Consider the following 15,819-nt stretch of genomic DNA (forward strand, 5'->3'; position numbering starts at 1 on the left):
CTTTGAGGTTTACTGATGAAAGCACTATATAAGCATGTTATTAAAAGGGCTAACAGTCCATTTCTTCCAGTTGCTCTTTTGAAGTCTTTAAATATAGTATTTTGGATTTAACAAGGAAAATCTATTCCAGCATTTTAATAATTTTCCTTCTGCTCTCTAATACCTATGGCTAATGCTTGTGAAAGAAGTCTGTAGTGATCTTATTATCAGGTCTGGAGTTTCTACAAGCACAGGATCAATTAGTCTTTTAGCCTTGTAAATGAGATATATTGAGTACTTTATAGGGAATTAGCCTGGCAACCTAGCAGCTATGCAGAGAGGTATAAGGACAGCCTAAGTTACACTGTTCCCACTTTGGATGCAGCCCATGTTTGGAGTCTAAATATTAGGACCAGATGCTATGGAAGTAAATCAGTGTGCCTCAGCCATCAGTAATATACTTTTCAGAAAGTTACCCTCTTTCTTCCAGATTCTGAAGCTTTCTGTTAGGTTGCTTATGTTGGCAAATAACCCTTAATGACTGACAGCAGCAAAATGAGATGTTTTCAGATGTTCCAATTTAAGGTGTGTTTTCTTTTTCTCCCTAGAGACCCAGTAAATTTTCACCCTAAATTTTAGCGACATAAATGACCAGTTATGCTTATGTCCTGAAAAATGTGCTTTGAATGCTTCCGCAAGAATGGCTGTTCTCCTACATTATTTGGCAGCCTCCAAAAATTTCTTTGCCTTCCCTATTTATGAGCTGTATGATAGCAATCTCTTACTCTCTTTCCCAGCTTGTAGTAGTAGGTGTGAATCTCCCACCTGATTCTGAGCACACTGGAGTTCATGGAAGGGCTGTGAACGGAGATTACGTCAGGTAATGAGGCATAGTTTTGTGGACAGACAGTCCAGTAAAGATTATCTCATCATATAAAGCCAAGACAAACATTTATCTATGAGATAGGCCCTATGGACCTAGGCTGCCCAGTCCACAGTCTCTTTCTTAGTCTGGTCCACAAGCACTGCTGGCACAACGCTGCAGTAATATCTTTCTGTTTCTCCTCCTATAGAAAGGTCTGGCCAAAACATCTCTGGGCTTCAGAGCACCATGCCCCCTCTTTGTTCAAGAGGCTTACCTGGTTGCTGTCCTTCACTTGAAATGTTTATACCTGAAGGAATGCCAGTTTTGTTTTTGTTTTGTTTGTTGTTTTTATCCCTAAAAGATGTATTTTGTCTTCAGAATTTGTGCTTGACGTAGAAGTTGCTGTATGAGGTTCTTTGTGTTATGTGGGAAGTCAGATTTGATTATTTTAATAACTACTTTTAGCCTTAGAGTTTGGAGTTTCTAGTAGGTCCAGGACCTCTTTGTTTTCTCTATAGTCTAAGTCTATACGAGAGAAAGATCCAGAAAGCAGTTCTGTGAGTACTAAATTAATTTGTATGAAAACCCATGTGAAGATTTAAAGCGCTGGAGCCCAGAGCCTTTTTTCTAAATTGAAATGGGAGATACTGATTAAATTAGCACAAAGTGTGATAAAACTGCAAGACATCGCATCATTAGATTGCTTTACACAGTGATTGGGAATGTTACCAGTTTAAATAAACTTTGTACATCTATTTAAAGCATGTGTCTATCTGTGCATGCCAGTGTTTAGTCCTTTGAGCTTTTATAGCCTTTGGTAGAAATGTTGCCAATTTGTTAATGCGTGTGCTGTGACTTCTGGATGTTTTTTTGGGATTGACACCTTATTTTGATTTGCTRATTATGGTGAATTAAGAAATATTCCTAACAGTTTTGGAGTTTGTTTTTATTCCTTCTTTAAAATTTGATAGTGTGTTTATAAATGCAATAGGGAAACCTAGCTAGACAGTATTGCGTAACTTTCTGTTCAATATTAATATAATAGCATTAATGTTGAGCAACCCGATCGATCTGGTCACAGCATCCGTTCAAAAGGGTACAGGGGATACTGCTGGAAATTAGGTAGCCTGTGTTTTATTCTGATATCTAAAAATTTGCAGTTCACCTCACTTGTGAGTCATTCCTCTAAAATGAGGGTAGTATTCACCATCCTTTTAAAACTGCTGATGGATTTGGATGAAAAGAGCTGTACCAGAGTAAAAATATTTATTACATAACAGCAAAGGGACCTAGAGATAGCATTTATTGTTAAAAAGAGAAGATGTGAGCTTAACTGAGCCATGGCCATAAGAGGTGAGAACTAAGAAAGCAAGAATGGTGGTGGTGTCTTGCGTGTCTAGGAACAAGGGCTGTGAAGCTACCAAAGATGCCCATGTAATTCTGACCCCTCAGTGGAAACTGTGTGTTGTGTCATGCATTCAGTGTGCTATACTGCACTGTGTGTTGCACCATGCTGTGGTGGTTATAATTTCTGCAGATTCTCTGCCCTCTTTGCTGGTGATCAAGGCAAACTCCATCCCAAAGTGAAGACTGAATAATTTCTAATTCTCTTTGTCCTTGCAGGTGAAGCCAGTTACTCGCAGTAGAATCAATGTGTCGGCACGGTTTCGAAAACCGCTTCAGGAGCCCTGTACTATTTTGTGAGTAGAATTTTCAGTTAGTGAACTGCCTGTTGTTTTCTTATCTTCAGATGAGTTTTGCTTAAAATGCCCCTCCAAATTATATAACTTTGGTTTATTTCAGCCTGATTGCTAATGGAGACCTTGTCAGCCCTGTAGTGCGCCTCTTCATTCCCAGGAAAGCACTGAATCAGTGGGATCATATTCTTGAAATGGTTACAGAAAAAGTTACCCTCAGAAGTGGAGCTGTGCACAGGTATCAGGAAGTTGAATGTTTGCAAGGTGCATTTGATATGTATAGGTATGTTCTTAAATTTTGAAAAGTAGATATAAGGAATCCTTCCTGCTTCATGGGAAATTTCAGTATAAAAAAATTAAATCAAAAAAACAAAAAATGGAAATACAAAAAAATGTTGACTTCAAGTCATCTTCGTGTTTCATCTTAACTGTTATTAAAACACCCAGACCCTCATTTTGTTTTTACTGTTATTTCTTGATTAAATATTTAGTTAGCAGGTATATAATAGTACAATATATATAGTATTAATAATTTATTTACATGTCAGAATAAAATAAATGAACACTGAAGTCAGACAAAATGTTCGAAAGTTTTTATACAGAAAATATCTCAATAATAGATGCAGTCCATGTTACCTTTTAATTTGACAGTTCTTTATATTCACTGGGGCAAACAATTCCAGAGAAAATGTTTTAGATCCTTTGGTTTTGGAAGACCTGTGCTCTGATGAGAATGTGCTCTATATTCAACTGGCTCAGTCTCTTACCAGAGCCAGGGCCAAAGCTACAGTTGGGKATTTGCCAGTTCCAGTGTCTCAGCTGGTCTGAGTTCTTGTGGTATCCCAGGGATAGAAGATGACCTCATGGATAGATAGTTTTCCATCACTTAAAGCCTTAAAATGTAAAATAAATGCTCTAAGAGAAGATCTGGTAGCTGTTACAAGTTTTAGAGCACAGTGATATCCAGTCTCCATGGGAAACATTGCAACCTAAGCAGGCTGCCGAGGTGTGTACTGGCAAATTACTGACATTCCAGTGTTTCCCCATTTAGAGCACATGACAGAAATCCATTCTTACGATGGAAAAGAGCCTTTCGCTGGAAAATCATTCTTTGCAGCTTACGCAATGTCTGAGGCTAAGCTTGCAAAATCTTTCCCAAATCAATGAAAATAAAATAATCTTTCTCAGTTCTTCTTACTGCTTTCCCAGAGTGATACAGTCCATAAAAGATTAAGGTAATGTTGTCTGTTGCCTACCAGCTTTCATCTAATTTTTTCCTCTCAGCCCTGCATCTCTTTGCTCATATTATCAGGTTACTTAGCACTTGTACTTGCAATAAAGTAAACCTAAATACATGTTGCTGCTTTCTGGATCTGATTCTCAGCTAGTGTAKCTCTGAAGTGATTAGATTAACAGCTGTTTACAACATATCAGTTCTTTCTGTTCCTGGGTTGCTTAGGAATTCAAAAACGTTTCATGTTTTATTCTCATTACTTGATATCGCTCTTTGATGAAACTGAATSATGTAGATGAAAACATCATTCTGTACATAGTTAGGATTGCTTTTGAGAAGTTCCCTTCAGTATTTATTTTTCTTCCTTTTAAAAATAAGATAACGTACATGACATTTTGAATTATTTAATGTTTTCCATTTCTGGTTTCCTATTAACCCAGTTTTCATTTTCTTTCCCTTAAAAAACTAGGAATACATATTAAATATGCTAGTAGAGTGTTCACTGTTCTTTAATAAGTTACACATTAATTACTGGGGTTTACTGAAACTGTGTAAGCATTAGGGGAGGTCCTGTATGCCCACTGATGCTGGGAAGATATGATTTCTCATTAAACAAGGATGAATAGAATTACAAGAACTTGCAGTATATATACAGCATTTTTTTTTCCTTTTCCATGTCATTAGATGTCATACAAAGCTGCCAAGTTTTATTCAGCTTCAAAAGGGACATCTCTGCTGCATGATACTAGCCAGGGGAATGTAGGAGGACACAGGTGGTCTTTGAATGGTTGTGGCCAGATGGGTGGGTAGAAGGCTTCAGTAGTAAGAGTCACAAGCCTGTCTGATGCTTGTTAAGTCAGTAATAATAAATATATTTGTTTGAAGTTGCATTGTTAAATGTGTTTTTAAACTAACTTTCATCTTCAGTGACGGATTATGTTTGATTCAGTTATGATGGTTATTATTTTCAGGGAGAAAAGTATAACCAGAGACTGCTAGATATTTGTCCATAAGGTTTTCAGGTGTTACATTAAGCAAACAATTTTTGTGCTTTAAAACACAAGCAAAGTGAAAGATCAGTTACAAAAACCCAAAATGCATGCATGTATGTATATCCCATGGAAATATATAATATAGTTCTTAAACTGCAGTTTTCTGATTTGCTTTGGGGAACAGAGTTGTAATGTAATCTAGCAAAACACAGATTGATTCAGAAATGGGCTTTTTGTCTATTTTAGATTGCTTGTTTTATCATCATTGTTTGACTAACTGATGGCGTCTGTGTGGTAGGGAAACAAATTGCCCTTTGAATTGCTGGCATGCCTGTGAAATTTTTGCACTAAAAAGTAAATATGAGTAGCACAGAGGGGTGCATCAGAGCTTGCATACTTCTACATAAGGGAGCAGCAATATGACCAAGATTTCAAAAGGCTTAAATTTCACCTTTGTGAACTTTCAGTCTTTGCACTTAGAAAACCAAGGTATTTCTGTATGGGAGGGTGCACATAGAAAAACAAGGTATTTTCATATACGGAGTACAAGAAAGAGATGGACTTACTGGAGTGAGTCCAGTAAAGGGCCACGAAGATGTTTAGGGGCTTGGAGCATCTCTTATAGAGGGGGAACTGAGAGAGCTGGGACTGTTCAGCCTGGAGAAGAGAAGGCTGAGGGGGGATTTCCCGAGCTCCCTGCCAACCTCAGCCACTGGTTATTCTGTGATGGATTCTATAAGCTGCACCTCTATTTTTCTGTATTTATTCAGACACCAGGGTGTGTGTGAACTTAAGAGGCAGCTTTTTCTCTGTGAGGCTGAAGAATTCTGCTCTTTGTAATTCAGGGGTGTTCTCAAGCCGGGCTACTGACATTCTTCATAGAAGGGTCATTGCATAGACTTAAGTATCATTTTATATCTCCTTGAGTTTTGTTGAAATTTATGAATAACACATAGTAGCTCCTCTAGATGGCTTAGAGAAATACATTTAAGATGGCTATTCAACGTTCCTGTACTTAAATGCAAAAGTGTTAATGTTAACTTTATTTTTTTTAAATTAAATATGACTACTGTTGCATTTTGGAATGTGTCTCATAGGAAAGAGCCTGTTTATGATTCCTTCTTCCTCGTTGTTATGACTGTCCTTAAATAAAATCACAAACTTGACAGTGAAGTGATTGGGATAGCATAGAAATAGAAATCTCCAAATCCCTAATGCATTCCTTCCTTCTCAGTAAATGTATACAGAGTATGAACAGAAATGGTTGTGGTAAAAATCTGCCCAGTGTAACAGACATATTAATTATTGGTACTGTAGATGTTTAAGATGCCCAGCTTCTTGCTTTAATATTCTAATGCATTTTCTGCTACTTTCAGCCTTACTCCACCAGGTACAGCTGTGCTCAAACCCTTTGGTCTGTACTATATAGTAATATAAGCACAATAATATCAACTTTGTGTCAGTGTTAGATGATCTGATCCTTGGTTCTCAGTCATGGGGCTGTGAATGCCCTTGTTCTTCCCAGGTTACTGAAGAGTGCCCAGAACATCCATGGGAGTAGGAACTTGGTAAGAGAGAGGCCAAGAACCCATAGAGTAGATCCCTTCCGAAGTGTCAGGGGAAGGGTGTTAAAGATCTTCTAAATACAGAAAGTAATTTATTCTTCATACTTAGCTTAGAAATGAGGAGAGTATATTATGTGTCAACTTGCTTCATCTTTTATTAGTTTTATGTAAATGTGATTTAGATAATTTTTTTGCTATGTCTTCCCTTGCCTGTACAGTGAGTGGTCACTGTATGACAGCCACAGTACTTTATTGGGTTTCAAACTCAGACATTCAAAATGATGTAGTGAGTTTAGATTAACGGAGCTTTCAGTGCTCTAGTAAAATTAACTGAGAGGTAAGGTTTATTATATTAAGTATTTTCGTGTTTTCCAGACTCTACACTTTAGATGGAAAACTTGTTCAGAATGGGTCAGATCTGGAGAATGGGCAGTTTTATGTTGCAGTGGGCAGAGACAAATTTAAGAAGTTGCCGTATGGTGATGTCCTGTTTAGCAAATCTACAATAAGAAGGCCACAGGGGTAAGTTCTGCGTATGCGTGATACACTTTTCACATGCTTGTGTGTACATCAACATGTTTACGAAGTACCACCAGTAAAGTACAAAATCATCACTCCAAGAACATTCATAAGGGAGGGAGAGAGAGATGGATGGGTTAGTATGAATGCATAACTTTATCAACAACTTTTGAGAAAGTTGGGATACAAATCTGTAACAAAAGAGAAAATGGAAACTGAGAAGATTATTTCACCCCATAAATGTGCCATTTGTTATGTATTACAAAATTAATACCAGAAGAAGGATTGTTTTGTCTTGGCTTAATTTGTTTTTCYGTGGATATAAATGTATGTAGCTGAATGAGATTAGGTGTAGCTCTACCAATCTGAATCTGCTGTTGCTTTGTAATGTTTTATGAAATATGTACCCCTTTAAGAATGTTTTTTATTTGGGTCTTTTTTTTTTTTTTTTTTTAGGCCAGCATTATTGCATAATAGAATCCTAAATAAGGTCTCTGTCAGGAGAAACTTGGGCTTTTAGTATCTTTGGAAAAAACGGAACCTAAATTGGAAGTCATTTCATTGAAGTAAATGGAAAGAGAGGGAACTTTGTCCCACATTCTACACATAAACTGTGGTGTAATTTAGGGAATTTTGTCTCAGATTCTGCACTAAACTGAGGTGTAATTTATAATTTTTTTTTGGCAAACAAATATAGACAATGTGAATAACTTAAAGTATTTTAGAAAATATTCGCAACAAATGAGTTTAAAGATGGTGAAAAGCATTGCCTAAGATATGTTGATCAGTTAAAGTAAACAGACAGATGCACTGAAATTTGGTGGGTGGAAGTATTTTCATTATAATAGTTGTAAGGGTCTTTCACGTAGTAATTCACTGAGTACTGCTCTGAGGTTCTTCATTATATAAAACACGCATTATGGGGAAATTTAATGCATTTGTTTGAATTACTCGGTGATTATGCATTTAAATAGTGTGGTGAACAGAAACAAGTGTTTTTTAGTAAAACTGTAATGAATAGAATAACTCCATTGCCATAGCTGACAATATTACCTTCAAGATGCATAGTATCTATAATAGTGACAGTATACAAATTCTAAGATATGACTTATTTCTACAGTTCCAAAGCTTCCTCACTTCCTCCTATTGTGGGATCTCGAAAATCTAAAGGGAGTGTAAGTATCAAATGCCTTAATAACATTTGTTTCTAGCTTCTCTTAATTCCAGCAGATGGAAAGTCTCTGTCCTTTGGGTTTTAATTAAATCTGAGGAGAGAAAATACACAGCCGCCTGGTGGTATGCTTATTATTGCTTGATGGATCTGCAACTATTTGCAATGTCAATTAGACAAAGAATTCCAGGAAAATATTATTGCAATAAATGCTGCTTTATTTTTATGAGAGCTTCCATAGGAAAGATCAACTCCTGCCTTGAGGAGGAGATTTCCCATATTGCTTTTCAATGATCATTGTGCATTTGTTTGTTTATTTATTCAAATTATGCACCTAAAGGAAAAACATAGAACCTATTGCAGGAAATGGTGTGTCTGAATACTTTAAGTCTGAATAAGGTCCCAAAACAGTTTCCTGTCCCATGCCTTGTCCTTTTCTAATGGTTAAAATACAGAACTTGAGTCTCCATTGCTTTCTATCCTGTATAGCTATTTATATGTGTACAGAATGAGTCCACTGTGGGTTTAAAACAGTTCCAAATCAGAAGTATCTTTTTGCACCAGTTTTGTACAAGTGCAGTTTCTTGTATGAGTAACAAGACAGTGGAGAGTCAGACTCACAGGCTCATTATAATTGTGGTAATTGATCCTGTCCATCCACAGTATGCAAAACTCTGTAGCCCCTAAACAAAATAGACAATAAAATATTCAAGTCTCTTTTCCATTCTGTTGAAATGCAGTAGAAGATAAAACCTCAGTAAAGAATAATTTCAAGTGATGTTTGTTTGCTTTTATAATGTAAGCTTTGCAATTCTAGCATTCTTAAAAATAACTCATTATTATCTGTCTTCTCTATGAGAAGAAGAGACAAGAAGTTAACACACAGAAAAATATTTGATATTCAGGTTTATCCCGGGGGATTGTAACAAAAGACAATTGCCCAAATATTTGACACACTGATAACAAGGAAGTTTCAAAATTTAAGGAGGCAGGAATATGTACTGTTGCTCTCAAATTTCTAGTGCAACACTTAGACTGAGCTGGTATAGATCATGAAATTGTCTTTCCTTCAATTTAGTATCTACATTTTTCACTGCTATTTCTTGGAAGTAACTATCTGTGATTTGAATCTTTAGGAATCAGAAGAAGCTGAAATATGGCCATGTCCTCTTTTTTTCTTTATACAGAAATGATCAATTAAAGATAGTATTTCAGTAAATTATTTTAAACATAACTGATTTCTACTGATTACACTAAAATTAGAAAAATCATTTAATATTTTATTAATGTATGATAGATGCAAGTTTTTTTGAAGAGATGCAAGATTTTGTTTGGGCCTGATTTTTCTGAACACTTCTAATTTTATACAGACGTTACCTTTGAACTTTAGCAATGAGGTTAAAAATAATTCTACAATGGCAATGGACAACAAAGGCCTTTCTGGTGTGCAAATTTTAAAAAGGCATGAGTTGTTCATACAGTTACACTAAGTGAAACAATGAAGTAGAAAGTATTTGTCTTCCATGATTTAGCTAAGTCTGTGATCAGGTGAGCAGTTTCCGATATGGATGATCCCAGTTAAAAGCTTGCTGCCCCATCTGCCTGAAGTGTTTTGCTGTTTTATGGAGCAGTTTGACAGAACTGGCTTAGGAAGAAACTATGCAGGCTGTTAGCCTGGCAAGAGTAGGTTGACAGTCACTAATGAGGGGCAACGTCAAGGGTGTTTGGCTGGTAGTCTCTTTCCCCAGCCTAGCAGTGTATAAGCAGCATCCTAAAGGGCTATTATATACAGTTTAGCTTTTATGATGTTGCTTGTGAACAGATTTAGATGGAGGAAAAAATGTGTATAAATAACAAAAACTCTAGCTAGTACAATTAATCATACGGCCAGGATTATACATACAACAAAGTTGTTGTGGTGAAGCAAGTTACCTTGAATCAACTGAGCTGATTCAAACTCTGTAACTCTGATTCGTGCTGATGTAACTCTCTGTGTGTGTTCTCTAATCCCATAGATAAAAGTGAGGTAGTTTGACTTTATCTTGCAATGGAAAAAAGTTGGTAAAATATTAATTATTAAATCTTGTCCTACTTAGATAATATTTTATTATTTTGTRGAATCAATAAATGGATAATGAATGAAATGCCCTCAAGTGTAAATACAGTCAATGAATGCTTTTATGGCATGGACTCCCATGGGTGTTTCATAAAATTGCCTGATAGTTTTCCTTTTGTAAATTACTTTTGGATCTATTGGTCTTATTAATTTGCCACTGTAAGCCCCTGGAAGAAAATAGGGACCAGGCTTCTCGTTCTGTTTCCAGATACACAACAGCGGAAGCCGAGAAGCTGGCTGATTTCCTTGGAGGTGATTCAGAAGTGACATGTTGGCTGGCCCCTTTCGAAGTGTCCACTTGGCAGCCAGTGTTCCTGCCACAGCTGACTGTCATCCTTTCCCAGCCACTTTTGCCACTTAACAGATTAATACCCTTGTCTCAGTTGCTCAGGCAGTGAATCTTTCACAAGTCATATATGTTATTCATATCTGGTGACTTTCTACACATATGCATAGATGAGATAGAGCTGTATGTCATACATATGCATGTATAGATTCCCCTAGTGTTTCTTTTTGTCAAAGGAAACCCTTTTTCCTTATAATAAATGCCTTATTTTCTCCTGGGAGTTGTTATATGATCTGACTGATTAAATTATTTTCCTCAACAAGTTGATGAGACAGTTGCAGTTTTCTGGGTTGTTTTAGATAACCTTTAAGTGTACTGATTGTAAATTCTTTTTTTTTTTATACCTGRTACCAATCCTTCAATATTAAAAAAATTGAAATAATATTGACATTTAAAAAGAAAATTGGTCATATCCATCAGTGATAATTGTGAACAATTCTTTTCAGGGAAATGATCGACAATCTAAATCTACCACTGGATCCAGTGACCCAGGAGAAAACAATTCCTCACCTCGCCCTCCAAAAGGGAAGGGCAAAAGAAGCCAGAACCAAGAGGAGACCCACTTTTCTAACAAGCCTACAAAAGTAAAACAGACAAAAAGAGTAACAGCTTCCACAGTAGTCCTTCAAGATAATGGTAAGTACTGAGATAAACTTTATTATAGCATAGTGACTTCTGAATTTCAGTTAAACCAGTGAAACGCTGGAATAATATACTAGTACAGTTCTTGAATTGTCCATTTACTTTGGCTGACTTAATAATAGTAGTTTTTGTTTAGCAAATGTACCTATGCACAGCCATCGTGTTCTTCGCTCCATTTACATACAACAGGAGAGGCTGTGTATGATACTTAGTACTGCTTAGAAGTTAAGTAAACTAATACAGTGCTATCTTCATGCTTTTGATATAAGCTTAATCAGTAGAAAATATATTTTGACCATTTTCCCACTGTTCTGTACTCCAAAAAAGTGGAGAAAAGGAACTGCTCTGTTCAAAGGATACCTCACTCTCCCTGAGGGTCCCTGGTTAGCTGACTTGTTCTGTATAACAAAATGATTAAACACTGCAAGAATAAAATGAACACAGAACTCCAATTAGCCAGTCGCTACAGAGGCTGATCATACAGCAGAGCTGCTGGAGGCACTTTCTGAATTTCTCTCCTGCTAGGCCAACAGTTTAGGAATTTAGTCATAAATGTTTTCTTTGAGAAATTGCTTTTCTTATCCTGTAGTGTGATTCCCTCCCCCCACCCCTTTTAATGGCTAGAAGACTGTCCCCTAACTACAGATGTTGCTGTTGTGCTGGGATGGCTATTTTTTCTCATTAGTAATAGTTCAAAAAGTCATTAACACAGGCCAATTAATATCTGTCAGTAGAAATAAATTATGCTTTTCATAGCATTTGACATTTCTTCACGCAGCTATTTAAGTGTTAATTATTAAGTGTGTAATAACAAATTATGGCTTAAATCTTCAGAATACTGCACCCAACAGCATGTTTTTGTACATCTGCATTTGTCTAGAATGATGAGTTGTCAATTGTGCTTTCCGAGTCAGGAGCAGGTTTGTAAGTTTGAGTTTTAAAAGGCCAGCGAAGTATAATATAGAATCTTTCATAATATGGTATCTTTTTCAGAGGAAGCTTGTTGAATTTTCTGTTTGTTTTAGTCTTGATTCAAATAGCATTCTGTCCTGTTGTTGATAAGTGGACATAATTTTAGCCAACTTTTTTTGAGTGTAGTGTTTTTTCTTACCGAAGAATGACAATTATGTTATAATGAAAGTGACAGGAAACATTGATCTCCTTTATAACTCATTAAATCTCTGAACAGTGATTTAGTACTTCTTCTTGAAATTATCATCGTGTATCCCTATCTTTTATAGATTTAGTGGTGCATGCTAGGAACATATGAGAGAGAGAATACCAGAGCTGACTTCTAAGAGAAGGCCTTGTATGCTTGGCTTATAATTTTTAAGGGCTCAGAATCATTATATAAGACACAAGGAACACAGGGAAAGGCTTATATTTAGGCAGTTATCTACCCTGGATACCTTCAATCACTGATACATTTCCATTTTTTCAAATAGATGCAAATAGGTGATATTGGGAAATGCTGGTGCAAGGTTCCTTAAATAGAGCTCAGAATCCACGTCTGATCTAGACAGATCTCAGATCTCTTACATTAAGGACAGCCAATATATATAACTTTTTCTGGTAGGTATAATGCCAACATGTTAATTTCAGACAGTCTGTTTTTTTTCTGGCCTGAGGATTTTTGTAAGTAAAGTTTCTACAGATGTTTACTGAAACCAAATGGACCCCTATTGCCAGGGTAGGAGAAATCTGTTCTTTGGCTTTGTTGACCTTGCATTATCAGAATTTTCTGATTGCTTTCTTTTGTTTCCCAGTGGAGGGAAAGATACTGGAAGCAGATATAGCTTTCCCTCTCCTTTCAGCAGGCAGCAACTGAGAGACAAATCTTGCTTTAGCAGATGGCAGACAAATATAGGGGAGATACTTATCTCTCCATATTTGGTGCTATTGCTGCTCCACCTGCTGACAGAAATGGTTGGGAATCCACCGAGCTTATTGAAGAAGTGACTGTTGTTTCCACTTCAGCTTTTCCCTGCCCTGTGAATCTCGCATAGGTTGGAGAAGCTGTTTGAGGCAGCCAGTTCTCTTATTTGAGCTAAAGCTTACGCTGGGTGAAGCTCTCTATTCATTCTTTGCTCTTCTATTTAACCTCCTTGTATGAAGACTTGCTAGTTGAAGTGGAAATGGGAAGTTTGAGGAGTATGCTGTTTTGCCAACCACAAGAAGCATAGCATCTCATGCTCCTGTAAGTCTTTAGGCTAGTCACAGTGAGAATTGCAGACTTGTCAACACCTACAGAATTATTTTTCCCTAATTAAATTCCCTAATATTTGTCCAGCCAGATCTGGAGGAAGATATCCCAGGAAGCAGCTGCCTTAAGATTCTCATCAGGCTCATTCTCATCTAGGCTACTAGTTCAAAGTGATTTTCAGTACTGCTTATATTTTAACAAGAGGTTCATTCTTATTATTTCATTTCTCTCTCTCTGATTTATTTTCCAGGTCAGCTTAAACGTATTTCTTTGCCACATGATTCAAACTAAATTTCTTGACGTTTTACTTTTTTCCCCTTTCTGGCTCCCATTTATTTTCTGGCACTTTGCAGTAAGTATGACATGATTTTTTTTCTGTTATCAAGAGCAAAATTAGGATGTCACATTTGCTGCATTTTGCTTTAAAAGCCCTCAGTAATGTTAGCTAATATCCTGTATTCATCATTTTATTTGAGAAACTGCGTGCAGTTGTTCTGAGACTGTTAGCTCTTAGTGGAATGCTTTTGCTGTAGCATTTTTCTAAATAAGTGGTTTATTGTGTGGAAATCATTTGAAGGGTGCATGGAGCACTGGAGACAGATCGCAATTGTCCCTTTTCTTTCCCTTTAGTCATTTTGACTAAATAAGTGTAAGGGAGAGGGCCATAGGCCTCTCAAAATCCGCTATGTTTGTCTGTGAAAGAGCTACAACAGTGCTTACTGCAATAGTTTTCATCCTAGTAGCCAATCAATAAATGTATCTGAACCAGGTTTTGAAACAGATGTGTCTCTCTGTGAGAGACACTAATTCAGCCTCTTTACCAAGTTTATTCCCTGAAGTGTCTGAATAGTAACAGGCTGGTAGAGATCTCTCCCTTTCGACAAGAGTTGATCCTGTTGGCAAATCATCTGAGGCAAGTGGTGTGTTTCATCATTTAAACAGAAGCAGAAAAGTCCCTCTGGAAGCAGGTGGTGTTTGAGTTGCAGTGTCGAAGATGAGGCTCAGCGGTATCAAGGAAGAATGGTAATAGCTATTGCTGCTTCTGCTGCAGGATATAGGCAAGAGACTAATGTCAAATAGTATGTTTTTCATACCCACCCTATTAATCCCGCCAAACCTGAAGACTCTACATGATGTGCAGTTTTTTTGTTTTAAAGCATGCTGAATCAGGTTACTTACCTGTGTAGTAGCATAATCTAAAAAAGCTACTTAAACTAATTGAAAATATACCATCCAGAGATGATAGCATACAGGAATTTTTTTTATGTGCTAGTGTTATGACTGTGGCACAAAAATACAGAAAAATATTTCATAGTAAAATAATTAATGTGCCAGAAAAACTTTAATCTGTTTCATATCAATATTGAGCATTGAAATGTACCTRTAAGATTGTCAGTGGTACCTAACACTGATTACTTTGAAATTGAGTGCTTTAATGTGCTCAGTGTACATTTCCCTAGGATACAATAATACCTTTCAGAGATATAGGAAATATCTAGATTTATAACTACAATTGTTTAAATTTACCCTCATCCTTGAGAATCTCTGGAGACAGCATTTCTTTTCTAAAATGATTTTTAAAATTGTTAGTGTGATGAGAGTTTTACAACTGGCATTATTATTGAACAATAATAATATAATAATACTGAGAAGGAGATCATGTGTTACTTAGATAACAACTTTTCTTTTCTTTTMTTTTCTTTTTTTTTTTTTTTGCATGCAGACAGATTTTTTTTCCTCTATTGAGTCCTAGAAATGTAAAAGAGGAGTTAATATAATGCCATGTTTCGTAACCAAAGTCTATCATCGTGTGTTCCTTTTCACTGTTCTTTCCCATGTAAATGAATAGTGGGCTTCTCTCTGGAGTGTCAAAGGCACTAGGAAATAAAAGTCTCTGCATATGTGATATGAAGGAGTCTTAACCTGCTTGCACTTTTTTGCCTGTATTTGTCTGCCTGTGAGACTCTGGCACTTGCAGGCAAATTGTGGGGAAGGATGGGAACTCTTGAAAAATCAGAGCTCCCAGAAGAGACAATACAAAATACCTTGGGTCAAGCAGAACATACATTTGTGTTCCTCTAGATGGGATATAGATGGTGATAATCTAATTGACAAGGTGTGGGGGCGAAGGAAGCATGCATAACTAGATATAACCTTTGTTGCCCTTAAAATGACCTCAACAAATCCTGTGCTACAGAAAAGGGCCTGAGTCATTGTTGCTATAAAAATTTCATAGACACTTATATTGTGTGTTTTTGTGAGAAGACTGCTCTGTTTCTGGAAGACCTCTGGATACATAGTTAAAATGCAAGTTTGAGGGTTAGCTTCTGAAATGTTATATACTTCTGTGTCACTGATCTAATAAAGGTCAATAACATACCTCTGCAGTATCAGAGATTGTGAATTCCAGCATTTTAAAGTCTCATAGCATCTCTCATTTAACGGTCTCGTAGTCAGCCATTAAATCTTTGCAGCCCTGACTTAACTGAG

At 36.6% G+C, this 15,819-nt stretch overlaps 1 protein-coding gene across 1 annotated transcript in view; it reads left to right on the plus strand.

Moving 5' to 3' along the window:
• Positions 1-15,819, plus strand: part of DCDC2 (doublecortin domain containing 2) — a 69,355-nt gene that overhangs the window by 20,252 nt on the left and 33,284 nt on the right. The window contains exons 3-7 of the mRNA XM_026079808.1: positions 2,468-2,544; positions 2,648-2,779; positions 6,708-6,854; positions 7,972-8,026; positions 10,931-11,120. Coding sequence (XP_025935593.1) covers positions 2,468-2,544; positions 2,648-2,779; positions 6,708-6,854; positions 7,972-8,026; positions 10,931-11,120 — 601 coding nt within the window. The remainder of the gene's footprint in view (positions 1-2,467; positions 2,545-2,647; positions 2,780-6,707; positions 6,855-7,971; positions 8,027-10,930; positions 11,121-15,819) is intronic.

Source organism: Apteryx rowi, unplaced genomic scaffold (genome assembly GCF_003343035.1).
Source record: "Apteryx rowi isolate R43461 unplaced genomic scaffold, aptRow1 scaffold_50, whole genome shotgun sequence".
Taxonomy (NCBI): Eukaryota; Metazoa; Chordata; class Aves; order Apterygiformes; family Apterygidae; genus Apteryx; species Apteryx rowi.